The sequence below is a fragment of the Setaria viridis genome, chromosome 9, assembly GCF_005286985.2.
Source record: "Setaria viridis chromosome 9, Setaria_viridis_v4.0, whole genome shotgun sequence".
Classification (NCBI taxonomy): Eukaryota; Viridiplantae; Streptophyta; class Magnoliopsida; order Poales; family Poaceae; genus Setaria; species Setaria viridis.
In genome coordinates, this window is record NC_048271.2 from 4,816,713 (window position 1) to 4,842,900 (window position 26,188).

At 49.7% G+C, this 26,188-nt stretch overlaps 4 protein-coding genes across 4 annotated transcripts; 1 reads left to right on the top strand and 3 right to left on the bottom strand.

Moving 5' to 3' along the window:
* Positions 1 to 4,992: 4,992 nt before the first annotated feature.
* On the top strand, positions 4,993 to 6,737 carry LOC117840961 (uncharacterized). The gene is made up of 2 exons (XM_034721507.2): positions 4,993 to 5,150; positions 5,248 to 6,737. The coding sequence occupies exon 2, from the start codon at positions 5,295 to 5,297 to the stop codon at positions 6,213 to 6,215; it is 921 nt and encodes a 306-aa protein (XP_034577398.1). The 5' UTR covers positions 4,993 to 5,150; positions 5,248 to 5,294; the 3' UTR covers positions 6,216 to 6,737.
* A 2,587-nt stretch (positions 6,738 to 9,324) lies between these two features.
* Positions 9,325 to 10,376, bottom strand: LOC117836586 (uncharacterized). The gene is made up of 2 exons (XM_034716045.2): positions 10,035 to 10,376; positions 9,325 to 9,893 (listed from the first exon to the last, which is right to left on the bottom strand). The coding sequence occupies exons 1-2, from the start codon at positions 10,114 to 10,116 to the stop codon at positions 9,691 to 9,693; spliced, it is 285 nt and encodes a 94-aa protein (XP_034571936.1). The 5' UTR covers positions 10,117 to 10,376; the 3' UTR covers positions 9,325 to 9,690.
* Positions 10,377 to 16,378: 6,002 nt separating this feature from the next.
* LOC117840521 (peroxidase 51) lies at positions 16,379 to 19,375 on the bottom strand. Its single transcript, XM_034721034.2, has 4 exons — positions 18,663 to 19,375; positions 18,295 to 18,495; positions 17,960 to 18,125; positions 16,379 to 17,126 (listed from the first exon to the last, which is right to left on the bottom strand). The coding sequence occupies exons 1-4, from the start codon at positions 18,870 to 18,872 to the stop codon at positions 16,729 to 16,731; spliced, it is 975 nt and encodes a 324-aa protein (XP_034576925.1). The 5' UTR covers positions 18,873 to 19,375; the 3' UTR covers positions 16,379 to 16,728.
* Positions 19,376 to 23,214: 3,839 nt separating this feature from the next.
* On the bottom strand, positions 23,215 to 24,778 carry LOC117836917 (peroxidase 51). Its single transcript, XM_034716447.2, has 3 exons — positions 24,481 to 24,778; positions 24,195 to 24,389; positions 23,215 to 24,082 (listed from the first exon to the last, which is right to left on the bottom strand). The coding sequence occupies exons 1-3, from the start codon at positions 24,694 to 24,696 to the stop codon at positions 23,513 to 23,515; spliced, it is 981 nt and encodes a 326-aa protein (XP_034572338.1). The 5' UTR covers positions 24,697 to 24,778; the 3' UTR covers positions 23,215 to 23,512.
* Between the last annotated feature and the right edge of the window lie 1,410 nt (positions 24,779 to 26,188).

A 26,188-nucleotide genomic window follows, 5' to 3' on the forward strand; every position in this document is an offset into this window, starting at 1 on the left:
GATAATTGAAATCGTCCGAATTACTTCGAGATCTCGTTTTTAGTTTCTAATCATTAGAGGTTTGTGTAAATCCATATGATTCTCATTATTCTATTTCTCTTTCTTTTCAACCAATCACTCTTTCATTCCATCCTTTTTTTTTACTCTTTGATATCCTTGAGTTCCCATTTTTTCCCCTTCATCTAACATAATAAAAGACGAAATATAGGAAGAACCCCTATTGAAATCGAACTAATTCAAATCCAATAGGAATCAAATCAAGATATACAATTGATAACAATATGCTGCATAGAATTAGAATTAGATATGGAATCCAGTTCTATATAGAAGGGAATTCTACATATCGGATTAGATAATGAATCTAACTTAGGAATAAAAGCTCGCTTCCACGTACGCGCCCGCGCCCCCGTTTGGTCGCTTCGTTCCGCCGGGCTGCGCTCATGGTTGGATCATTGGATGCTGCCGCGCCGCGCCGTGTTGGAGTCGGCACAACTAGACGAGCTCCGACAAGTGTATGGTTGCCAATATTCTGCCTTCCTGCAGGCAGCGGGGCCTTGTTTCAAAACGACAGAGCCTCTGTATACGGATGCGCTCCGAGTGTTCGACACGACTGCCTGGGCATGATTTTTCGAGCTGCGGTTGGGTGCCGGTCTGCATGGTCAGGGGATGGGACCTTGGAATCGCCGAGTTCGATCGGCCAACAGTCCGGCACCCGTGACCGTGAGGGGACCTGATCTTTGTGGTCTTTGATCATTTTGCTGGAGGCTATATATACGAAGAGCTTGTGAAGATGGAAGTTTCATGTCGGCAATCGTACATGCACATCACGTAACCCATCATCTAACATAATTACCTACTCACTCCGATCCATTCCATATTGTAAGTCGTTTTGGTGGATTCAGTGACTAAAAAATGACATACATTATGATCCAATTAGCGGTTCATCAATAGATCGATATCCTGCAAAAATCCAAATGATAGCCTCCGTTGAAGCCCCCCGATCGAGCTGTCGAATCGAGCACTCAATCCATATGCGTGCACCGTGAAGCAAGCTAGCAAGCTACGAGCGTCTTTCTTCGTTAGGCGTTGCTTGAGAAGGAAGCTGCGGCCGGCCGGTCCATTGCGAGACTTGTGCATCACTGTTCTTGTGCCTGCCATCATTGACTAATCGCCTTTTTTGGCCCTCCCAGTGTGCAGCCGAAGCAATGCATCATCCGGTGACCGATGATAGGCTGTAACGACGGTTCGGGATGCCAAATGCCATTGCCATCGCATTTTAGGCTGGCTACCTGGTGCTCGTTGTGAAATGATGCGACCACCTTTCTTTCACAGTGGAAAAGGAAAAGCTGGCTGCACAGGTGCTCATTGACAGGACATCACTCACTCACTCACCGATGAAGTTGGAACTGAAAACACTTTGGGCAACCAAAATTCCTGTAGCAACACTGTAGCGTTTCGTTTGTATTTGTGAATTATTGTCCAAATATTGACTAATTAGGCTCAAAAGATTCATCTCGCAAAGTATAACAAAACTGTGCAATTAGTTTTTGATTTCGTCTACATTCAGTACTCCATGCATGTACCGCAAGTTTGATGTGATGGGGAATCTTCTTTTTGCATAGTGCAAAAGTTGGGATTTTGGAGTGAACTAAACATGGCCCTGATACTATCGGGCACCAGAAGGATATTTTGAGCTTTTGTGGACCACTCTGGTTATTTTTGGAAAAGAAAAAAAGTTCTTTCGACGTCCCATGTATCGCCGTAGTTTCATCCCTCAAGTGTAAAATCAGCTATCCCGTACCCTGACCTGTACAATACTGTGCAAATCACGTCCTTTTACTGGTGGTTTCGCATGACGTGGCATGGGGCCCACACGTCAGGCAACCAGGTGGCAATGGGCCCCACATGCCAAGTCACTTTATCCTCCCCCTCTCTGTAGGGCGTGGCCATCGGCGACGGCCCGATCCACTCCGTGGCCGGCCATGACTGGCGATTATCTCGCCGGCGGCGACGAACTCGCCACCTACAGCACCAGTGCGAAGCGGCGCATCAATTTCGCGAAACCCTAACCCTAGGCGGCCAGCGGCGAGCAGGATGGCGGTCATGGCCGCGGCGGCGCTCTGGCGGCCACACCTGCGAACGCGCAGAGTTGGGAAGAGCTTGGGCGCTAGTGGGTCACGAATAGCCCACCTGTGTGCTAGGTTCGGGCGGAGGAAGACCGGAGGTGGCTGTCGACGTCGAGGTGGCTTGCGGCGGCTCGGGAGCAGTGGCGGCCGGGAAAACCCAAATACCCGCTGGAGGAGTGGATGGGGGCGGCGCGAAGCTGGCTGAGGACGGATCTTGGGAGGTGGTTGAGGTGTGTACTGCAGTGATTTGAAGATGGGGGAGCGTAATGGACGAATTTGGCCGGCGGGTCTCGGCGGTGCAGCTCGGCACAAAAGACAGGCAAGGCGGCCAGCAATCTGGGTCTCTAGATGGGTTGGGAGGCAGAGGGTTGTTGGATACGTGAGTGTGCCGGAGGAATCGATGAGCGGTGCCACGAGCTCGTCGATTTTTTTTTGGCTTGCGGCGACCGGCGACTGAACTCAGAACTGTGGCAGAGTGCCGACGAGGCCACGGCTGCCGCAGCACGCCGCTTCTGGCTTGCCAACATGGCGTTGCTCCAACTAATCAAAGCATGTGCAAACAAAGAGCTTACATTAGTAATCCTTGCCATCTGAGCAGGAATATCTTCCGTGCGAGTGCCAATATGAGCACCGAGATCATCAAGATTAAGTTTGGCGCAACAGAGCAGAGTGAGAGTTGGAAGAGGAGGCAAGGCCGGGCGTTCGAGAGGTTAAGGGCGAGCTGCGGCCGAATCCGGGCGAAAAGGCGTCCAGGTGCAGGGGCTCTTCGCTTTGATGGCCGAAGGCGTGGCCCGACGAACGGTGGGTATCACCGTATCAGAAGGGCGGCGGAGCAGGGAGTACAGCGGGAGGGGAAGAAGAGAGGGAAGGAGGAGAGAGAACACATTACAGGTGGGGATCCAGTACCACGTCATGTAAAACCATCGTACAAACGGTTTTCAAAGTTGAGGGATGTCCGATACCTGATTTTGAATACGAGGGATGATGCACGAGGGACGTTGAAAGTCTTTTTTTCCCTTGGAAAAAACATTCGCAGGAAGTTGGGGCCATAGGGTTTACCAAGCTGGTCCTTGTTAGGCCCAATTATCCAATGGCAGGGCGCGAATTGGCCATTGGGCTTTTATTACAGAAACTAGGCTGTCGGGCCGGCAGTATCAATGCCATGCTGGCCTTTTCAGGAGTATACTACTTTCATAAGCACGTCACAGGCCATAAAGTTAAAACTACTGTCGTCACATCCGTAAAGAAGAAAAATTTGCGCCACATCAGGAGTCTTTCCATCGTGTTTGATACACCCGCTAAAGTTTAGCACCTGTCACATCGAATATTTGATACTAATTATAAGTATTAAACATAGGTTAATTACAAAACTAATTGTACAGATGAAGTTTAATTCGCGAGGTGAATCTATTAAGCCTAATTAGTCCATGATTTGACAATATGGTGCTACTGCAACCATTTGCTAATGATGGATTAATTAGGCTTAATAGATTCATCTCGCGAATTAGTTCAGAGGTTCTGCAATTAGTTTTATAATTAGCTCATATTTAATCCTCCTAATTACCATACGAACATCCGATGTGACACTACTTAAGTTTAGCCCTCGATATCAAGCAACCTCCTGCTGATATAAAAAAAACTCTTATTCACATCACCAATAACAAAACTTTCGAAGTCGTTGATTCTTCAAAAAGTAGCTTGATGCCTTTTGCTATCTGCATTATCCTCCTCTCGAGAAGAACATTTTTGGACCTCTTTGGGGGCACAAGAAAAGGCTGCTGCACACATAAAAACCTTTACTCCAACTTCGAAAGCCCTATGATGTTCGTACACCCAAAATAAAACTTGGACATTAAATGTTATCTTAGAAAATCCTCTGATTTAACATAACAGGTGAACCGTAGTACATGAACAGTGTAACTGACCAGAAGGCTAGTCAGCGGAGCTCAGCTCAGCTTCCTCTCTAGTATTCTAGGTGTCCCAATCAGACGCGCAAAAGTTTCAGTGTTTGATAACATGATCACATCGTACACCCGCAGACCACCCAGCTCAGGAACTGCACAGAGGAGCAAAGGTTTCGCTCACGGGATTTGATCAAGGGTTGTTTGATACTGAGCTAAAAGTTTAGTCCGTGTCACATTAAATATTTGGAGGTTAATTAGAAGGGCTAAATATGAGTTAATTATAAAATTAATTACACAGATGGAGGCTAAATGACGAAACGAATCTATTAAGCCTAATTAATTCATCATTAGCAAATGGTTATTGTAGAAGCACATTGTCAAATCATGGACTAATTAGGCTTAATAGATTCGTCTCGCCGTTTAGCCTTCATCTGCGCAATGAGTTTTGTAAATAGTCTATGTTTAATACTCCTAATTAGATCTAAACATTCGATGTAATGGGGACTAAAGTTTAGCCCGGGGATCCAAACACCTCTAAAGTTAGTCCCTATCATATCGAATGTTTAGATACTAAACTAATTACACAAATCGAGGCTAATTCGCGAGAAAAATCTATTAAGCCTAATTAATTCATAATTAGCACATATTTACTGTAGTGTCACATTGTCAAATCATGGACTAGGCTTAATAGATTCATCTCGCGAATTAGCCTTCATCTGTGGAATTGGTTTTATAATTAACTCAGATTTAATTCTTCTAATTAGTATCTAAATATTCGATGTGACAGAGAACGTAGTCCGTGGAACCGAACACCTCTCTGTCTGACGTCAGCTGTCACACCACAAATCCGCACGTGCCCGTTGACCGCCGCCGTTTCCCCTCTCGGCCCAAACAGCCACCAACCAGACACCACCCCCGCTCCCCCTCCCTGCACCGCGCCCCATACACCCGCGCCCGCTGACACTCCTCCCCGCCAACCCCCCTCGCGTCGCCCACGACTCGTCGTACACCCGGTCCTCCCTCCTCCGCTCGCTGAGTTCGTTCCCCTCCCCCTCTCCCCGATCGCGCAGCTGCGACGAAACCCTAGCGGCGAATTCCCCCGCGGGATCGAGGATTCCAAGTAAGTTCCGCTCCCCCTCGCGCTCCATTTTCCCCAAATTCGTTCCGCACCCTGCTCGTTCTGTTAGATCTGAGCACCCCGGGGCTTGCATCGCTAGGGTTCCGATCGGGGGCGAGCGCGGGAGCCGCATTCCGGGAGCGGGGGATGGCGACCTGCCGCAAGATGGCGCGCGTCGACGTCGCCGAGCTCAAGCAGCGCCTGGTGAAGCGGCTCGGCAGGCAGCGGGCCGGCAAGTACTTCGCGCACCTCACCAGGCTGCTGAATCTGAAGCTCACCAAGGTGGAGTTCGACAAGCTGTGCTTCGCCACCATAGGCAAGGATAACATCGCGCTGCACAACGCGCTCATCAGGGGGATCATCAGCAATGCGCTGTCGGGGGTGCCGCCGCCGAGTCGGCAGGCCGTCACGGGGCAGTCGGGGACGACCACCGCCCCGAGCGGGCAGTGCGTGGGCGTCGCGCTGCCGGTGGTGGGGAATGTGGGGGCGGTCGTGGATTCTGGTGATGGCGAGCTGGCGAGGGAGAGGGGGGCGCCGGTTGGGAAGGTGGTGTCTGTGGAGGATGGGGAGGAGGTGGAGCAGGTCAGGTCTGCTCCGTGCGTCCAGAGTCGGAGCCCGATAACGGCGCCATTGGGGATCTCTGTGGCAGGGAGCAGTGGTCTGAGGATGCGGAGGAGGATGGATGATCCGGCGCCGTCGTGCTATGATTCTGGCCATTTGCTGGACACGGCTACTTTGTGCGAGGGGTTGAAGAGAAGGTTGCACAGTGATGGCATTGGAGTGACGGTGCAGGGTGTTGATGCTTTGAATCGTGGATTAGATGAGTTCTTGAGAAGGTTGATTAAGCCGTGCATGGATTTGTCAAGAGTGAGAGCCAGCAGTAGAAGAATTGGTAAAGTCAATGAGAAGTTTACTGGTAGAATGAATGGCTTGCAACAACCAAATCTGGGTTATTCTACAACCTTGCAAGATTTTGCAGTTGCTGTTCAATCTGATCCACATTCGCTTGGTCCAAATTGGCCCACACAAATCGAGAAGATACAGACAATGTCATTTGGAGGAGAATGAACCAGATTGCCCTGTAGTCGATGAACCTCTCAAAACGAGATGCAGTTTGCTGGCAGTGAAGTAAATGAAGCGGCAGACAAACAACAGGGCTACAAAATCCGAGTATTGCAGTACTCATGAGCAAGAAAGTCCAAGGCCTTACAAGCGAACAAATGAGTTGTAATGGACAGTTTAGCATAAATTCTTTCTTGGGAATATATAGCCATCAATAATAAATCGAAGAATCAATAGGGTTGGCTGATGTCCTGATCAAGCTGAGCAACTCGTCGACATATATACCCTCAGTTCTTGGCACAAAAAGCATGTTCTCATAGTACTTTAGAGATTTGTTGTGATGTTGTAATAGAGCATTTTTCCCTTGTTACAAACTCAATTGGAATCATTTTTCGCAGTGATCATAAGCCGATGCCTTCAATGGCTCATTGCTCTTGTACATTATATTCAGATTATGGCTATGACTCCTTGCAATTAGGATACAAGTTTTTCCCCGGTTGAATAAATATATAAGCTTTGTTTGCTCAAGGACTTCAAATTCTCTCCTATGACTGGAATGTAAATGTTTTAAACATGTATGTAACTGAATTACAGTTCATGTCATCCGAAATTTATGATATGTACTTTTCTAATTGAATCAATTCGAACTGTTGATTTCACTACTCCTATTACTGTAGCTCTTATATTCAACTATAGAAGAATGTCATATTCTTTGTTGAAATCTGTTTACTTGAATACAATATACATCTTGGTCCAAGAATCCATGAACTGTTCAATAGTTGTTCGAATGTTTATTTGGTAACATTTTTAGTATTGTTTTGGACTAGCTATTTTTCAGCGTGAACTTTTCAGCATGTGGTCTGGTCCCATTCGAAGATTGCACCTGTTCTTTCAGCAATTTATATCTCAGTTGAGTAGTTCAAGTTGCATTACATCATATACTTTGTTTTTATGACGCTTGCTTGTCTTGACCATGTTCTATTTTCATTATCTTACTAAAGTGGCATAGTGAGTGACTGTAACATGATGATTTTTAGTTCTGGCTATACTCTTTTGTCGAAGCATGGTGTCTTTGTTGAGCTTTTTGCTATATTTATCTGACATGAAAAATGTGTTCATACACTTTAATTTAACTCTTCCTGCAAATAATGTTTGCTTACAGAGTATTTGTCAGTTGTCTTATTATTTGAGGATTCCAGACTCCAGAGAGGTGCTACCCCTTTGAAATCAGGATAGCCAGAAAGACATTCTGAATGCAACCAGGTGAGAATATCCTTAATGGAAGCTGGTTAGAATAACTGCACCAAATGTGGTTTGGTTGACAGACTGGCTTTGAAACTGGATCCCAATATTCTGCTGTCTTGGATCTTAGAACTCCTAAGTCTTATGCAGTTGAGAAATATTGCCTTCCCCCATTCTGATGTGCTAGTAGCGCCCATCATTTTCTCTAGATCTAGTGCATTTGCATTTCTTTTGTGATTGGTATTGCTGAACTCTTGGATGTCATCATCTGATTCATGTTGATCTAATCTTTGATGCCAAACAAGTAATCAAAAGGTGAAAAATTCTGGAATAGATTGTAAACCAAAGTGATCACCAGTTCTGTTTTGTTCTGCCTATTTTACTGGGCTCCGTAGTCACGAGCTCACAATCATGAACGGGATGATTTCTGGTTACCGTTGCTGAGGACACTTTTACCTGTTCCCAAGTGAAAAGTAACTACGAAGTAACAAGATTATTGTGTACAAGGTGCTTTTTTCTTAATCTGTATGCCTTTTTTTTTCGAAACAATTGATCTACACGCGCTGAACACTGCACGTGCCATTCTGGGCATCGGCTCAGCTTCCTTCTACCCACTTCTTGTTTCTCTTTCTTTTTTGCGAAAGCTTGTGCTATAGATTCCGTTAGATGATCAGAATTGGAACAGAATACAGTACGTATTAATGATTAAAAATGAATTATGCTGCAAAAGGTGCCCCCTGAATATCTCACGACGGATACGGTGGTTTCAGTTCTGCCGAACCGTTTTAGCTCTTTGGTTGCCCAGGCTTAAAAAATACTGATATTCTAGGTTTCTACGAAGCCGGTATCGGACAGATCTTCATGGCCTGATACATAATGCTCCGTATAAAGGACAAGACGATTCTAAACTTATAATTCGGACAGGGTGGAGATAATAAACAAAAAAACTTGTCGTTTTGTACTTCACACTTTTAAACAATCATTGCTATTTTTGCATCAACTTCATTAAAACTCAAAGTACATGCTCACATTTTTTTAAATAAAGAAGTTTATGCACACATTGCAGTATTTATTTATAAATGGAAATGCCACCATTCAAAAAATACGGCACGAGGTTCTTTCTTTCCCCCAACTGTCGTGGGTTTTTTTTTTCTATTCTTGAAAAAAAAAACTCACTCCAGATCATTATCCATTTGGATCATCTCTGGTGAGAAGCTTTAAGTTGCTAGCTTTTCTTTTACCTTTTTCCCTCGTGAAGAAATCGAGACATGGTATAGTGTTTCTGCAATATGATATGGGTTCAGACATACATCGCCACTAATTGTTTCAGTAAATTTTGTTCCGACCTTAAAGCTGCGTTTTTCAGTCAGGGCTCGTGTAGGATTCAAATATTTATGATTCAGTTCAAACTGCACCTTTTTTTGTAAAATGTTCGTAAAAATTTCGCTCTCTTCTCTAGCTGGTGTGCTGTGCATAACAGCTCGCTTTCTGTTGGATCCAGACAGTTTTCGGCTACACGGATTTGCCGCAAAACAGCGTACGTTAAGCTCAAGTTGCCATCGCTTGGAAGTAAGAAACACCATCACACCAGTATGCTATGCGCTGGTTGAACGTGAATCTTGACCGCTTGAGTACGTCAGTTGCAGAAGGGAGGGTAGCGATCGCCAACTCCTCTCTCTGGCAGAAGCCACTGGACTACGTGCTTTCCTCGTCTTCACACGCTCATTCCGATGATTCCAGTTGTACTCTAGCTACATATCTTCTCATCCACCTGTACCTCCTCTCGTCAACGATCTTTAATTTTTAATTAACACGTACGGTAACGAACTCAGGAAGAACTACCAAGAAGTTGGAGGAGAGAAAAACGCTGGGATTTGAGCAAAAAAAAGCACTGGGGGATTGATTTCTTTTTGAAGAGGATTTGCACTGACACAGATCCAAACCATAACCCTTTTTTTCAGGTTATTTTTGTACATCTCCATCATCTTCTTTCTCTCTCTACACGTACTCCAAACTCTTCCTATGTACCACATCCTCTCTCGCTGGGGCGATCGATCTCTCGATCTTCACCTGGGAGCAGTCTCGGACGAGCTGAGCTCCTTGGTAGCACGCTGACGACACCGGCCGAGAGCTGAACCCGATCGAGCTCGAGATTTGAGTCCCGATCTTTCAGGAGCTAGGATCAGCAGAAAGGTTCTTGACGCCGTTCATTCCTCAGGCAGGCTGATCAACGAGTCGCTCAGAAGGCGCAGCAGTAGTAGATGAACCGCCTACACGCGTTCTTCCTCTTCCTGGCGCTGGCGGCCGCCGCGACGGCCGCGGCCGCGGCGGCCTCCTTCTCGGCCAGCGGCACCGGCCCGTCCGTCGTCCTCAGCATCTCCCACATGACGTGCACGTCGTGGTACTCGCACGTCCGCACCTCCTTCCTCAGCTTCCTCAGGCCTGCATTCACCAACCGATCCGCCGATGAGAAACGAGGTCGATAGAGTAGAGGTAGCAGAAAGCAGCTGGCGACGACGGCACACGTCGGCGACAACTGACCGAGAACTAGATCAGATGTAGCGGGGAGCGCTAGAAGCTTACCAGTCTTTCGCCGGAGGCCGAGGCGCGTGGCGAGGCCGAGCCAGACCCTCTTCACCGGCACGGCGGCTTGGTCCATACACATCTTCCTCGATCTCCTGATTTCTTCCCGTCCGCTGAATTGAACGATCTCCTCTCGTCACTCCCTTCGGAGCCGAACCTTCTCGGCTTCCCCTCTTCTCGAAGCTCTCACTCTATCTCCGGCGGCCAATACCCAGCCACTCGCTGCCTCCGCCGCAACAGATCGATCGGATCGGGATGCCCCAAAGCGGAAGAGAAGAAACCCCTACTACTCCCGTTAGCTGCCGCCTGCCAATCGAGCTTAAGCCGTGGCCAGCTCGATCGTGGGCGGGACCTTTTATAGCCGAGGCGGTAGCGGCGCGGGGGGAGATCGAGGGAGTGGGGGGGAGGGGACAAGGGAGATGCGCGTGCAATCCGGGCCCGACCCCGTCGGCGCGGCGCTGTCGTCCGATTTGGACGCGCGAGCAGCACGGGTTGGTCGCTGTCCGCGGCCGCGCACCAGGTGTCGCTTTCCCCGGCGCGGGCGGCTTCCGCGCGGGTTCCCCTGCGATCCTGGCACCCGATGGGCTGCCGCGTGAGCGATCCGACGGCCCGGGTGATGTGAGCTGGGCACCTGCTCCGCGGAAAATCGGAAAGGCTTGGTTTTGGTTCCCAATTTTGCCTTTTCATCCGCCCGGGCGCCGGAGGTGGAGTGAGGCCGTGAAACAGGCGGCGTGTGACCGATCACGTTCTGATGTTTACAGCGCATGCTTTCTGGTGGTGGTGGAGTGACGGAGATTGTAATCGAAGTCAACTGTCTGGTGAGGGAACCGATGTCATGCACGACAACAGAAGCGCCACTCATCAGTCATCGCGGATTGTTAAAGATAGGCAAGGCAAGCGTAGATCTTTTGATGATCCGGACCGAAACGAGGCAGGTGAAGTGAATTTTTATCCAGGACTAGGAGTACGTACTACTAGTTGAGGATTGATTTGCCATATGCCATTGCTCTTTTGAAAATTCTTACTTTTGTTATGAACAAGTGACACGTCAAGACGAGATGAGACGAGGAGATAAATGGATGTCAGGAATAATAAAGATTTGTGGTGAACATTACAAAATCGGTCCGCATCCCATTAGTCTTAGGTATTATTCTCCCGGATATTTGTCATGGTTTGCACACTTCTTTTTTGGAAGGTCAATACAATTCCCTTCTAACTTGATTAACAGTTGAAGCCATGGGCCCACATCCTTTTTAATGCATTTACATGTTCACTCTAGGACTAGACGAATTCGTACCCTCAATAGGAGTAGCCACTTAAAGTTTAAGGACATGTTTAAGAGTTTATAGACCTAAGGCCATATCCAGAGTAAGACTCCGCTGTCTAAATAGCAACTCCACATCAACAATAGATAAATATGGAATATTCGAATGTTCTAACTTTGGAACACAATCCAAAATATTGATATTCCCATGCATTAGCCTCACATGATCTTAGAAGTAGACCTAAGCAATTTGAGGGTCAGGCCAAGGGAAAAGCCTGATTTATTTCAGACCTAAAATTAATACCCAAGCCCTGCAAGTAACTTTATCGGGTTTAATTTGGACCGGTCTCATCTCGCCCCGTCATTTTTTAATGTAAAAAGTAAATGATTTAAGGCCACCAAATTCATTAGCATCATGACCCGCCCCAAATCACGATTCGACTGGGCTTAGCCCGCCGTAATTAGGATTGAGCTTGGGTCGGACCGGACCTTTTCCGTCTCAGGTCTATCTTGACTACCTCTTAATCAAGAGATGTCCTTTGTCTTTCTTCCGGTTGGACAAAAATATGAGATGACAGGTCTCGGAGATAGCTGCTATGTACCATTGGAGATGGCTTAATTGAGAATATGAAAAAATTTTAAGGTCCCTAAAGCATCAGTTTTAGTTTTACCTTTTTGTCCATAGAATGAACCTATAACATAATATAACATAACCTTGCCCTTGATTAATAACATGTTCAATATGTGTAAAGTACTTTTTTTAATTAATGTAAAGTACTTTTTATCGAAAAAATGGGTTTTCCCAGAACAAAAAAAATTTCATATCTCCGTGGAAATTATTGGAAGCCTCCAGCAAAAGGTTCCACGGTGTGGGTTTGCCTTTGTTTGTTGTAGTGGGTCAGCTTGCATCGGCGCCGACTCATGTTCCAACATCATGATGTCTCATCAGACTCCATCGTCTGCTCGCTTTCACTCCATCGCCGTTCGCCTTTTCGTACGGCCGCACCACCGCACGATTCATGAGCGAGCACGATCGACGCAATTCACGTACCCACAAGCGATGAACCCGACAAAAATGGAAGATGGATAGAGCACGATGCGCTCCCAATGAATGGTTGCATCGGCCGACTTGCTGAGATGTTGACACCCCATACAGCCTCCTTGCCTTTCATCAGCTGATTGATTCCTTGGTTATTGTCTCACTGGATCATGACTAGCCAGTGGTTTTGGGCGCCCAAGCTAACTCTGTAACTCATGCTCATGTAACGGCCAACACTTCCCTGACGATGTACCTAGTGGCATGTACGATCTACCAGCATGGGAATTTCCCAGCATGGATCTTCACCTTCTTCCCACGAAGAAAAACGATTCACTACAGGACACGGGAAACACCACATCTCCGGACACTGCTGGGGAATGCGCCTTTAGTACCGGATTCAAACCCCCCGTTAGTACCAGTTGTAACCGGTATTGCTATTTTGGTACTAATAGGACCTTTAGTACCGGGTCAAATAACCGCTACTAAAGGATATTAAAAAATAAAAAAAGAATTCTGCCTACTGAAGCCTTGGCTGCACCCCGCTGTCGTCCGCCCGAGCGTCGAAGCCCCGGCCGCACAGCACATGAGCCTCACATCGGAGAGAGAGGGAGAGGGAGGGAGGGAGGGAGGCGGCGTACTTACGCTGCTCAGCCACCACCGCCGGTTGTCGCCGTCGTCGCTCCTCAGCTCGCCGGTTGCCGCCGCCGCCGGATCTGAGGGAGAGGTGGCCGATACTCCAAGATCCACGTGCTCCTTGCTACGCTACGCCGTGTCGACGCTCCGCCGCCGCGCCCTCCCGCCGGAGCTCTGCCACGCCCTGCTAATGCTCCGCCGTCTCGCTGCGCCCTCCTTTCTTGCCTCTGCCGCTCCTTGTCCCGCTGCCGCTCCTCGCTCCTCGCCACATGTAAGAGGTGATGGGCGAGCGAAGGGGGGAGAGAGGGGCGGCGATGGGATCTCTATGGGGGAGAGGGAGGGGATTCAGCTGGGGGGAGAGAGGGGATTCGGCGGGGAGAAGAAGAGAGAGGCGCGGGTGAGAGGATGAGGAGACAAGTGGATAAGCGTGGGGAGGGGGGTGAGCGTGGGGTGTGAGAGAGAAGGGGAGCTAACGCGTGAGGGGAGGTTGCGATTTAGTACCGGGTGAAGTCTCCACCTGGTACTAAAGACCCTCAGGCACGTTAGTACCGGTTGGAGACTTCAACCGGTACTGATTTATGACCTTTGGTACCGGGTGAAGCCTCCACCCGGTAGTAAAGAGGGTCACGAGAGGCTCCTCGGGACTAGTCGTTAGATCTGGTACTAATGATCACATTACTATTATATTAAGTCTCGGAACGAATAATAAATTTTTCATTAGTGGGATATACCTCATCAGGTGCTCGCTACAATGCCTCTGTTGCCCCCCACGCTCCCACAGTACCTTGCCGCGGAGGCGTACTCATCATCATCACCCTTTTTCCGTGAGTGCGTCGTCGCTTCCGCGGCGGATCACTTGGCCAGTGGCGCCGGGTGCGTCGTGCTCAGGCGTCGCGATCCCCGCACGATGTGAATACATGGCGCTGTAGCCGTGTGCGCGCGAGCGCGTGTGACTAGACGGCCGGCTGGCGTCGTGCATGCACCGCGGCACCGGCTGTCACTCACATCGCCGGCTCTGCACACAGTTGCTGCTGATGGGGTCTGTTGCGTTTCCCTGGAGGCCTCAGGGTAAAGCCGCTGCTGGCAAGTTGCAATGCCCGGCGCCGAGGTGATGAGCCCGCCTTGGACGCGCCCTGTCCGCGTCGGCGGCGTCGCGCGCGTGCTTCTAATCTTTCTGCGTATGTGAACACTCACACCCCACTAGTCAATGTGGACTTCCACCCGCAACAGTGTCCTACTGTCATAGTGATCTGGAAGCAGTCTTTGACGCTGATTTGTCAGGTTCACACTACCTTCAGATGGATGCCAACAATAACAAGATGACAAGAAGTGCTATGTCTCTCTGTCCTGACTCCTGAGCTTTTTCTCCCCATTTCAGCGACGGAATCAATGCAACTATGCAAGTGCTCCGAGTCACGAAAGAAAGCCATCCTTTCCTACCCAAATGGCCACAAATCGCCCTCGAGCTGATCTGAAGGAAGATTCCCATGTATCTCAACACACGTACGTATGCCGTATGCGTGGCCTTTTGGCATCCTGCCTCGACATTCAGATGTCACCACTGACTCCGGGTGAATGCCAATGGCAATGGATGCTACCAGTGGTGCTGCCCCACTTCAACCTTTTACTAATCACCGGAAATTGGAGTGCCTAGCTATCCACTAACTAAACCATTTCTGGTGTCATCAAAGGCATAATAGGGCTGCTGCTAGCCTGCTACTGGTAGGCAGCCTGCTTAGGGCGTCTTCAACAATCTAGCTTAGATTAGAGCTAGTAGAAATAAATTTTTATTCATTGAACAATACAAAAGGTAAGAGACTAAGAGCGAAGAGATAAGCTTACTCATTTTCCAATGCACAATACTCTCACTGCACAATATTCAAGACTGCATGTTGCATTCTCTCTCTCCTCTAAATTCATGAGCTTAGAGCTGGTGATAGCTCGTACCATTGGAGATGCCTTAAAGGCACCTGGACTAGGGGGTGTTTGGATCTTTAGTCCAGACTAAAATTCATATCACATCGAATATTCGGAGGCTAATTATGAGGACTAAATATGAGCTAATTATAAAACTAATTACACAGGTGGAGGCTAATTCACGAGACGAATCTATTAAGCCTAATTAATCCATCATTAGCACATGTTTACTGTAGCATCACATTGTCAAATCATGGACTGATTAGGCTTAATAGATTCATCTCGCAAATTAGTCTCCATCTTTACAATTGGTTTTGTAATTAGTCTATATTTAAGGGGCTATTTGGATCTTTAGTCCGGACTAAAATTCATGTCACATCGAACATTCGGAGGCTAATTAGGAGGACTAAACATGAGCTAATTATAAAACTAATTACACAGATGGAGGCTAATTCACGAGATGAATCTATTAAGCCTAATTAATCCATCATTAGCACATGTTTACTGTAGCATCACATTGTCAAATCATGGACTAATTAGGCGTAATAGATTCGTCTCGCAAATTAGCCTCCATCTGTGCAATTGATTTTGTAATTAGTCCATATTTAATATTCCTAATTAGTATCTAAACATCCGATGTGACAGGAATTTTAGGAGCTCCTAAGGAAACAAACACCCCCTAATACTCCTAATTAGTATCTAAATATTCGATGTGATAGATATTTTAGGAGGGACTAAAGAAACAAACAACCTACAGATTGATGCTGCTGACGGTCGGCTTTGCGTGACCAATAAATCATATCAATTCTGCAGATTGCTGGGGCGCCCGCTGAAGTGAAGGAATGTTCTTTCTGGGTTCCTTTTGCCGCCCTTTTGATCTTCTTTTCGTTGCCTTTTGTTTGTGACGACGGCCTCTGGCTAGCAGCTAGCCTTATCCAGCTTTAGAATTCCTATTGTATGGTATTGATCATGGATGTCATGTCGATGGATGTCAGTGTAGGATAGTAATTTTCTTGTGTGGCTGATGACAAAAAGGATCCCACTACGGCTTGGCATATATCCTCGTGATTCTTCACCTGGCCTTATAGAGATGCTTTTGCTGAAACTGAAAGATCAGTGGATAGATGACGTTGATGCCTTTTATCTATCGGGCTAATTGCGATTGATGCCATAGTTTCACCGCCATTCGTGTTTACTCCAAAAAAATGCATTTCTTTCCGCGTTTTTGTTCACATCTCTGATTTCTTGGAGTTGAATATGGCTTGTGCCGTTGTGCTGGAGAACTCAACAGGAAAGCCATTTCCACACGACTGTGCAGGCGTGGTGGATCCATCACAAGAATAGCTGTTCTGCTTTAGTTATTGACTGTCTGAATCAAGCATACACGCATTCTTTCACCGTCGTTCTGCTTCGCACCAAGGAGTGCTATGGCTTGAATGGTTGAACGCAACAAGGATGTCTCAGGAGAAAAAAAAGGAGGGGCAATATAACTACAGAAAGGCTCACTCATTCATGAGCCAACCCTAACATCCACACGCAAGAAGATACCGTTCAACAAATCTTACTCTGAAACTGAACAAAAAGAAGAAGAAAGCGAATGCATTTGCCCTACCAAGTGCCACTACCTATCGGTGAATCAAACAACCTTCTTAGCATTTAACCATTTAAGTTTAACCTTGTGATGAAATTGTACTCTAGATTCTATATGGACACTTGAGAGATAACCAACCCTTGTATGTTCATCTTCACTCCACCATCCGTTGCATTACAGCTAACGGTTGAGAGTTTCAGAGACGGATCACCTGCAGATCAGTTTTTTTTTCTTTGAGATAACCTGCAGATCAGTTGAGGAAGGCGCAGTCTCGGCGGATGTTCCCCAGCGACGGGTCGGTCTTGACGTCGACGCGGCCGAGCTTGGTCATGGCGTCGACGAAGGCCTGCTCGAAGTCGGTGGCGTTCTGCGCCCACGCCACCACGGTGGGCTGCGAGCGGGCGTCGGAGTAGAGCACCTGGTCGGAGGTGAAGAGCCCCCGGCCGTTCACCAGGTTGACGAAGTACTGGTTGTCGAAGGCTTGCGGCGTGACGGGGTCCAGCTGCAGCGCGATGTTGGGGTCCACCCCCGCCGGGCACGCCGCCTGCAGGTCCGCCGCGTACGTGGCGTTCATCGTCGGGTCCACCGACTCCGGCTGGATCCGGCCCGCGAACGTGTTGCAGTGCGCGAACCCCAGCGTGTGCGCCCCTGCAAACACAACACAAATTCTTCTTCCTTCAACAAAAAAGAAATATAAAAAACAATTCTCGCTGTTTTCTCGGAGTTTTTTATTCTTTGATTGAATGGTGTTGCGGTGCACGTAGGAGCTGACGCTCCGTCCAATTAAAAATGCGTCCTGGACGATGCTCCTGCTGCTACGTGACACTGATCCCACGAGTTTTTTTCTTCTTCTAAGTTTTCGAGTTTCGACAGCTCATTTGGCAGGCCCGTCGTGCCTCAATGCGTGGGCCGAAATTATGGAGGTGGACGCTCCCTGAGTCGCAAACGGCCTGGGTTGGATCATGGCCGAGCTGCGTGTGGAGGATGATGATGATATACATGGAGTACAATAATGCGATGCTGACCTTTCTTTCACGTGCAAGCAAGGGGCGGGCGGCTATCAATCCAGTCCGGCAACCGGCATGACAGCCAGTCGCCACAGTTGACCCCTTTCAGATCCGTCGACCAGCTACAGTGCAAGACTGCAAGTGTGCAACACACTCCTAGCACTATTCGCCTATTCGTTAGTAACTGTGATAAACTGGTCACCTCTGTCGTTCTAACCTAGGGATAATATGGTAATGCAATTTTCTATTGTGCTACGGATCTCTCGAGCCCACACAATTCATTGCAGCATTGGGGGTGACTATTTGCTTGACTCGAAAGACATGGAACAGAGCACATGGAAATCTGTCTCTGCACTTCACTAATCACTACGACCGGTAAGTACAGCAGCTGGAGTAACTATTTTCTTTATGAAAGAACGGGCACCGGAGCAAGGAATTTAGTTGGGGTAGTAGTGGCAGTAATTATTTGCTTACCAGATAGAGCAATCATGTCGGCCTGCGACAGGTTTTTGGCGGCGAACAGCGTCGTCAGCTGGTCCAGGTCGAACGACGGCGGCGGCAGCTTCCCGTCGACGTTGGTCGACAGCGACACCAGCCCGTCCAGCCTCCCGAGCTCCACCGCGTACGACGGCCCGCCAGCCTGCACGGATCGAGGTCGTTACGCACGCGGACCAGAGCCCCGTACACTTTACGCAGGGAATCCTGGAAAGTTGGGGGGCTTTGCAGGTGTAGATTTGGGGGACGGAAAGGTTCGATTTCCGTGGCGGCGGCGGCGGCATTGATGTGCGCCGCGTGCTGCGGCGACGTACCAGGGCGATGACGTCCCGGGTGGCCAGGGCGAGGATGTCGGCGCAGGAGACCTGGTTCGTGCACGCCGGCACGGCGTCGACGGCGGCCTTGGCCTTGATGACCGTGTCGAAGCCGTCGCCGGCGAGGGAGAGGTTGCTGGGGTGGTCCTTCTCCGCCGTGTTGTTCCCCGTCGACACCATGATCACGGACGCGTCGCATCCCTGGGGATCACAGTCAGGGTCACATGCCGAGCAATTAAGCGCACATGCGGATGCGGCGCCGTCCCGCTTCCCTCTGTCTCTGTCTTTGGAACCAAAATCTTGGCAAAGAAAAGGGAAATCTCTTTGTTGTTGGTGCAAGCGAGGGAGGGAGGGAGGGAAGAACGGACCTCGACGAAGCAGTCGTGGAAGAAGAGGCGAATGGTGGCGCCGACGGCGACGGGCTGGTCCTGGACCTTCTGGGACACGGCGTCGCGCACGATGCTCTCCAGGTCGGGGCACACCGCGGCGTAGTAGTCCTGCCGCAGCTGCGCCGCCACGCCGGCGGCCGCCGCGAGCGCCGCCAAGAACGCCGCCAGGATCCTGATCTCGGCGCCCATCCCGTGCTAGCCGCCGCGCGCTCTCCCCTTCTCTCACTCTCCTCTCCCCGCGCTCCCCACCGGCTTCGCACGCAACGCTCTCTCGCCCCCTGCCGATGGCCGAGTGTCTCGCACTCTCACGCAGTGGCTTAATGGCCTATGACACCACACCAGCGGGCAGCGGCGCGCGCGGCTGGGGCACTGCGAGCGATGATGACGCTGTCGAGCGCTGCGTGCGCTGTGGTGGCTGCTGGTGGCGACCGACCGGTGAGGTTATGATCGGTCGATGCAGTAGAAGCCAAGTCTCCTCGGAGTGGGGGGAGTCAGTGAGCCGAGCGAGAGAGTTAATACGCGCGGAGGCGGGCTGGCGGCGGCGCGCCGTACGTACAGGATCGACGGCTGGCGCGGGCGCCGTGATCCGTGTGCGGCGGTGGATGGCGAGGAGCGGCCGGGCGAGGGATCTAGAAGAAGCGGCGCCCACGGGAACACATGCGCCTGTCTACAACCTATCCGCCCGGCGCGGGGTGGGGCGGGTTGTGGCCCGTGCCCTGGGCGGATGCGGTGTGGTTAGCTGGCCGCCCGCGCTGCAAACATGTGTGCGAACGCAACCTCCACATGGCGCGGTTGGTGCGCGCCTGGAGCTACATGCCGCGTCTGCGTGCTCACGACAGGGTTCGCGTTTTTGCAGCCGTGACGCCAGAGGCACAAGTAACAATGCCGTTACTGGATTCAGAGAAAAGAAAATGCCGTTGTTGTACTCGGTAGCAGAAAGTAGCTAGTAGCAACTAGCAACTCATGATTCTTCAGAGATTCGCAGTGATCACATGAGAGGAGGAAGCAACCAGCAGGATTGTAAAAAAATAGTTCACTTTGCTGGGTAATGTGTTTTTCTAGCTACTAATAAAGCTGGAATGTGTTTCAAGGTTGTAATGGGATGGAGTGGTACTATAAGACCAGAATACCGTGTTGCGCGCACTTGCCGTAATGTGCACTCCGGCTACGGAAACTGGAAACATGACTTGATCTTCTAACTCGAGGGAACTGAAAACAAGGTCCCTAGGATAAATGTACCGCTCCACTACTACACCACGGTAACATATTAGACGCAAAGATCGCACATGTATCACGCGACCTATGGCACTGCACTGAGCGGTTCCGTGCACGTTCGTCAGCCGATGCCGCGATGACTCTTATGGAGATTGCAGATGCAGATAAGAGCTTCCGCCCCTCTGGAAAGGCGAGTGCGGCCAAGGTCCTTCGGCCTGCATCCCGGGGCAGGTTTTCTCTGATTGGAGACGTCCGGAACCGGCCATTACTAGCTAGATGGCCAGAGCCGAAAGGTGTGCATAATTGGTGCGTGACCCATTGCAGCGCCTCCCCTCCCATCCAAAAAGTGGCGTCTGCCTGGAAAGAGTTGCGTTGCTTCTTCAACCTTCCGGCGGCAGCCCGTAGCCGCCATCGTGCTACTCCTTGTTCTTGGCACCACCTTGGATCGTAGCATCAAATCAGCTCCCCCTCTTTTCCAGAACAAACGTGGCAGGTGCGTCAAGTAACTAGACTACAGCACTAGCAGTAGTTATGTGCTCGGGCACACGTAATGCCTCCTTTTCGATCCGTTGTGATAGCAGCAGCACCGCGCACTACTGGGGGCTCGTTCCAGGGCAACGGTCGGAGAGGAAAATGACGTGTGTTGTTGTGAACGTTGGTGGTGATGTTGACATCCACCGAACTGATCCGCGCCCCCCCCCCCCCCCCCCCCCCCCCCCCCCCCCCCCCCCGAGCCAAGGCCCCAACGGCAATCGCCGGCTTATTGGCTAGCGCTGATGCTAATCGTCCTAGCGCAGCACCTGCAGGCTGCAGCTGTGGCTGCAGACCTGCAGTCGCTGTCTTTCCCCATCGGTGGATTATCTTTGGTGGCGGATTAGGGGCACGTCTGCTGTCTATTTGATTCGTCAAGTCACACAAAGATAATAATACAGACAGTTTGTACCATGGATTGTTTATATGACCGTCTGCAAACTATTCAATGCACGCATACATACATGATCAAGCATAAATTATATCTCTATGCACTATTTTGTTGCTTTTGTCTACAAACGAGATCATAGTATGTTTTAGGCCTAAAAACGTCAACTTGGAGAAGATGGAGTGCGTCTACACAGTATGGCTCTTCCAGGTCTTGCTTGACTCAAATGCCACTGATCACGTTACTCAGCATTTTCAGACGGTGTCCTGACAAAGCACTTCTGTACTGAAGAGTTGGCCAAATACAAGTCTGTACCACGTTTATTTTATTGGCTAGAGCATGAGACTTTAGCTAAAATTCAATCCACGTATACTTCAATTTGCAAACAAAATTCAATTTCTACTAATAAACCAACCGAGAGAATGATTTCACGTGACTTCAGTTTGTTTGTGCATACGGATCAAATGTCGGCCTTCCCGAGCCTAACTAATCCTACTGCTGACTGCTGACCCGCTGAAAGTTCCTCTCTCCACTAACTTAAACAGGAGAACCAGGTCACGGATGGATGGAAGAACACTGAGAAATTGAACTGCACCTCTTGCCGACCCCTACTACATCGCGAAAACCTGCTGCTGCTGCCTTTACAAAAATCAAGCCGCCGTAGAGCCAGTGTAGCCTTGGCAGCTGTCAGGGGATGAGGGAAGGAAGAATTGCCCGCTCGAGAGTCCAGATCCAACCATCGAGCAACCCGTCGTCCTTCTCTCCATGTTGATACGTCCACCAAAAATAGGCACCACCGCTGCTGTTGCGCCCTTCTTCTTCGCAACCGACGCCGCGCCCTTTCGCTTCCCCGGTGGCTCCTGCAACAACGATGAACCCTCCCGCATCTGTTAGCGAAGGAGAATAGATGATCACGGGAGAGGCAACAAGATGGTGTCGGGGATGAAGTTTGGCGCGCCAGAACAAGATTTGCTTCCATCTTTGCACGCGCCGTAGGAGGATCTGGACTGTCGTCGCGTACAACGCCGCTGCGCCGCCGTCTCGTACCGCACGTGCGCGTGCTCTCTCCTCGTTAATGAGGGTCCACGATTTAGACGTCAGGTGTCGATGGGCAGCTAATATCTCAGCGCCACATCGCATAACCACCCGAAGCCGCTGTCCCTGGTCGTCCTCCTCCGTCGAGGAAACGCCGCCTCTGCGGTGCTGCCCACACCGCCTCTGTCGCTCTGCGGCCGCCTTACGGACACGGAAAAGTGTTGAAAATGGGCCTGAAAATGTTTCATATAAATGGGCCGGCCCATGGTTTAACACGCGGGCCAGATCCTTATTAACACCCAAACAAACAAAAATCCAAAAGTTGAGTAATTCTAGTCGAAAAAAGAGAGAGAAGGGGAAAATTACGAGCACACATCAGGATCAGCATCGTATAGCAAACTCAAGTTGCTCAACTGGATCACACACGCATCACGAGCGCTGATCGTTACGCTACGCGATGTGGCCTGGCCTGACCTCACCTGGGAAGTTATCCAACGCGGAACGAGATAAGGTAAATAAAACGGACCAAGCGGCGACTCTGATGGCTTTCGGTTCAGCTGTCAATTTCCCGAGTAGTTGCAGGGTCCCTACCAAGCAGCCACCCAGGCATCCCATACTCCCATGGGCGGCTCCGGGAGTCTTTTGCCGTGCCCGGTCGGAGCGCCAGGTCTGTGTGCTCTCTCGCTGCCCTTTTCAGCGGCGCGCGCGTGCGCCATATATGAATCTCGCAGGTCTTCTTCTCTTGTCCATTGGTGCCCGCGCGAACCGCGAAGGTGTCTGGCGCGGCTGCTCCGCGTGTCCTCAAGGAACGGGTTCGGAGGCGGCGAGACGGGTGTTGCCGTGTTGGTTTGGACTTGGACGAGCGATTCAGAGGAAGTTTGAAGTTTGAAAGAAATTCTAGTGAATTGTTTACGGCCACAACTTGTGCTGGTTGTGCGGAAGACGACACCAGCAAGTGTTCGGTAAAATTTTGTACCTACAGGGTAAATTAGTTTCAGTTTTTCACGCCCCTTTCAGTTTCAGGTTCATGCTTTACTTATCACATGACGAAACACACCGTGTTCGACGTCGACCTCCGGCACAATAATTGATTATAAGGTTGACAAATTCAAACCCCCACCAATAATTCCTCTGGAAGATGGAAGGTTTAGCACGACGAATATGGTGACCGCACGCAATTTCGCAGGAGGAATGTTTTAGTCTTTGAGATTTGAGAACAACCGATCATCGTTTCTTCTTGTTTTTTTTTTGTTCTTAGGAATGATCATTGTCTCACCACCAAACTGCTCAGGTATTTTTCTTTGTTTCGGGAAACCAAACTGCCCTGTTTGCGGCAAGTTTCGGTTAACTCAGTTGGCACACTAAAAAAACGACACGATGACAGGTTTGTACCTGATCGCATGATTATTCTGGAGAATGTTTTATTCGTCACCGTGTACAATTGCGAAAGAACATCTTATGTGCGTTACATACAGTTTCAACAATCAACCCATGCAATGAATCAAACAAGAGAGATGTACAAGTCCAACAAACATCACCGAAAACACCCAACCGATCGATTTTTTTCCTCCGGGACACGTATGTCAGCATGCACACAATTTCGTGTGCACACTCACACACATGCACCGCTGCTCGCTCACCCGGCGGCTTTGATTTTCTTTCAGTTGAAGACGTCGCACTGCTTGCGGATGTTGCCCCGCCTGCCGGACTTGACCCCGACGCGGCCGAGCCTGACGATGGCGTCGGCGAAGGCCTTGTAGAAGGCGGTGGTGCTGTTGGCGAGCGCGTCCACCATGGCCCGCGTCCGGTTGTCGGTGTAGAGCAGCTCGTCGGAGCCCAGCAGCCCGCCGCCGTCCTGCAGGTTCCGGTAGTACTGGTTGTCGAGCTGCGCCGGCGAGGCCTGGTCCATGAGCACCAGGTTGTCCGGGCCGCCGTCGGGGCACTTGCTCTCCAGGAACCTCGCGTACGTGGGGTTCAGCGTCGGGTCCGTCGGCTGCCCCGGCTGGTACCTGTACAGCCGGTTCGAGAACTTGCTGCAGTGCGCCAGACCCACGCTGTGCGCCGCTGAGAGCGCGACGAGGTCGGACATGTTGAGCCCGTGCGCCTTGAAGACCGCCAGCAGCTGGTCCATGGTCTGGTTCGGCTCGGGCAGCTGGCCTGGTACGCTGCTGGCGTTGGAGCTCAGGCCGTCCAGCCTGCCCAGCTCAATCGGGAAGGAGGGCCCGCCACTCTGCACACAAACGAAAGATGCGCAAATTATGTATCGTGCCAGGCGTGCACATAATGGCTTGGCAAAAGGCAAAAGGAAGCTGCAAATGCATGGACTCTGATATAGAACGTACCATGGCGATCGCGTCTCGAGTGGCGAGGGCGAGCACGTCGGCGCAGGAGACGGTGTCGGGGCAGGCGGCCTCGACGGCGGCCTTGGCGCTCCGCACCGTGTCGAAGCCTTCGAACGCGAGGGACTTGTTGTCGGAGGCGTCCTTCTCGGCCTGGTTGTCCGGCGTCGACTCGATCAGCACCGACCCGTCGCAACCCTGGTAAATCCATCGCTACTTTTAGTTTCCCGTATAGGACTACATGGTGCGCTCTGCGTTTTTCGACTGAACATGCAGAACTAATCTGAACCTCTACGAAGCAGTCGTGGAAGAAGAGGCGGATGGTGGAGCCGATGCTCCGGATGGTGGCCTGCATCTTCTGCTGCACCACGCCGCGCACGATGGCCTCCACGTTCGGGCAGGTGCTCGCGTAGTAGTCCACCTTCAGGTCGGCCGCTCCAGGCTGCGCGAGGCCGCAGACGGCGGCGGCGGCGACCGCGAGGACGAGCAACGGCGGTCTAGCCATCTTGGCTGCTTTTAGCTAGCTTGCTCGTGCTCTTGCTATATCCAGGCGGTGCAAAACCGGTGGGTATATATCATGGTGGAGTTCCAGGGAGATGTGACGTGAATGTGTGAACTGATGAAGTGTCAAGCGTGAAATAAAAGACTCTGACGAGCAGTGGCACGAAACCGGGGAGAGTTGACATTCGTGACACACATCGGGGAGCTATGTCATGGTCCGTCAATATTGTATCTACCCGTGTGTTTTGAACTCTCTTGGGACTGATTCTTTGATGCGTTTTAAAACTGAAATGGGTTTTTTCTTGAACGGGACATGTTTGAATAACGCCGTGCTTGGTGATTAGCTCATGCGTGGAATATCACGCGATGTAACTGGTGAGTCTCTGGGCTAAGTTGCTTCCATGGCAAGTGTTGCTAGAATCGATCGAGAACGCCGACGGTTCTCACTGTTTGGAGTAAAAAGGACATTTTGAACTAACTGAACATGACTGTTTTTAGTACAACCTCAACATGGTCGGTCTAGCATGGTTCAAGGAGGCTTTATTTCCTTATCGTCAAGTAGCAATCTAGCACACTGCAGACGGTTTGCACCTCACGGTTAAGTAGACCACTGCTCTGATCTTCGTAAGTTCTCTGTCAAATTCAAATTTCATAAAACCTTATACTTGGCCTGGTTTTCGTCCAAGTCTAAAGGTATGTCATTTTCAACCTATGCTAGCTAGCATGATGCTGTTGTTGTCTCATATCAGCGCGCTACTAGTCTATTTAATCTAAGTTATTCCTTTAATAATTTGATTATTAACGGGAAGCTTCCTTCCAAATGTCTTAAATTAATATGTCAGCACATTACACTCTTCAGACATGTATATGACCCGGAGTTAAAACTTCAAAGCCATCTTCGTAGTCGAATAATGCATCATGCATCATGTTTTTTGTGCGAAGAAATCATGAATGCTTCCAAGTTACAACCCGCAACCTCCTTTCAGTCTTATGCGTCATGTTTGTTGCGTTGGATGAATTGTAGACGGTTCCAAAGTACCTTGACACCAGAGAGCCGGAGTGCCTGCTTAATGTCTGACCAAAATGATACACTCCAGCTACGCTGGTTCTACTTTATTTACGCTCTAGAGTTGGATGACTACATCATAACATTGGTGAAAAAGTTAAAAACACAACTTATACGAGGAAAAAAAATCAAAATGACAAATTTCATCAGATGTGAAACTGATTCAGTTTAAATACTTATGAGAGGTTGAATGAGAAGAAATTATGTATGGGAGATTAATTGGAAAAGGTGAATAGCAAACTGGGCTTTACTCAATATATTTAGCAATGCAACAACATAATGCAAACCGAATTGATCACCTCTCACCATTAATTAGTTTATCGATTTCATTAGTTGAACAGCTCGAAGGCTCTTTTTAAAGAAAAACAAAATAACAAAAATAAAGATTTCGTGCTATGCTAGTAAGCCAGGTTTGCGTGCAAATATCTGA

Coding starts and splice junctions, on each gene's coding strand:
- LOC117840961 (XM_034721507.2), top strand. CDS start 5,295: ATGGCGACCTGCCGCAAGATGGCGCGCGTCGACGTCGCCGAGCTCAAG.
- LOC117836586 (XM_034716045.2), bottom strand. CDS start 10,116: ATGTGTATGGACCAAGCCGCCGTGCCGGTGAAGAGGGTCTGGCTCGGC. Junction 9,894..10,034: donor CGGCCTCCGGCGAAAGACTG/GTAAGCTTCTAG, acceptor TGGTGAATGCAG/GCCTGAGGAAGCTGAGGAAG.
- LOC117840521 (XM_034721034.2), bottom strand. CDS start 18,872: ATGGGCGCCGAGATCAGGATCCTGGCGGCGTTCTTGGCGGCGCTCGCG. Junction 18,496..18,662: donor TCCACGACTGCTTCGTCGAG/GTCCGTTCTTCC, acceptor TGTGATCCCCAG/GGATGCGACGCGTCCGTGAT. Junction 17,127..17,959: donor CGACATGATTGCTCTATCTG/GTAAGCAAATAA, acceptor TTGTGTTTGCAG/GGGCGCACACGCTGGGGTTC.
- LOC117836917 (XM_034716447.2), bottom strand. CDS start 24,696: ATGGCTAGACCGCCGTTGCTCGTCCTCGCGGTCGCCGCCGCCGCCGTC. Junction 24,390..24,480: donor TCCACGACTGCTTCGTAGAG/GTTCAGATTAGT, acceptor TGGATTTACCAG/GGTTGCGACGGGTCGGTGCT. Junction 24,083..24,194: donor CTCGAGACGCGATCGCCATG/GTACGTTCTATA, acceptor GTTTGTGTGCAG/AGTGGCGGGCCCTCCTTCCC.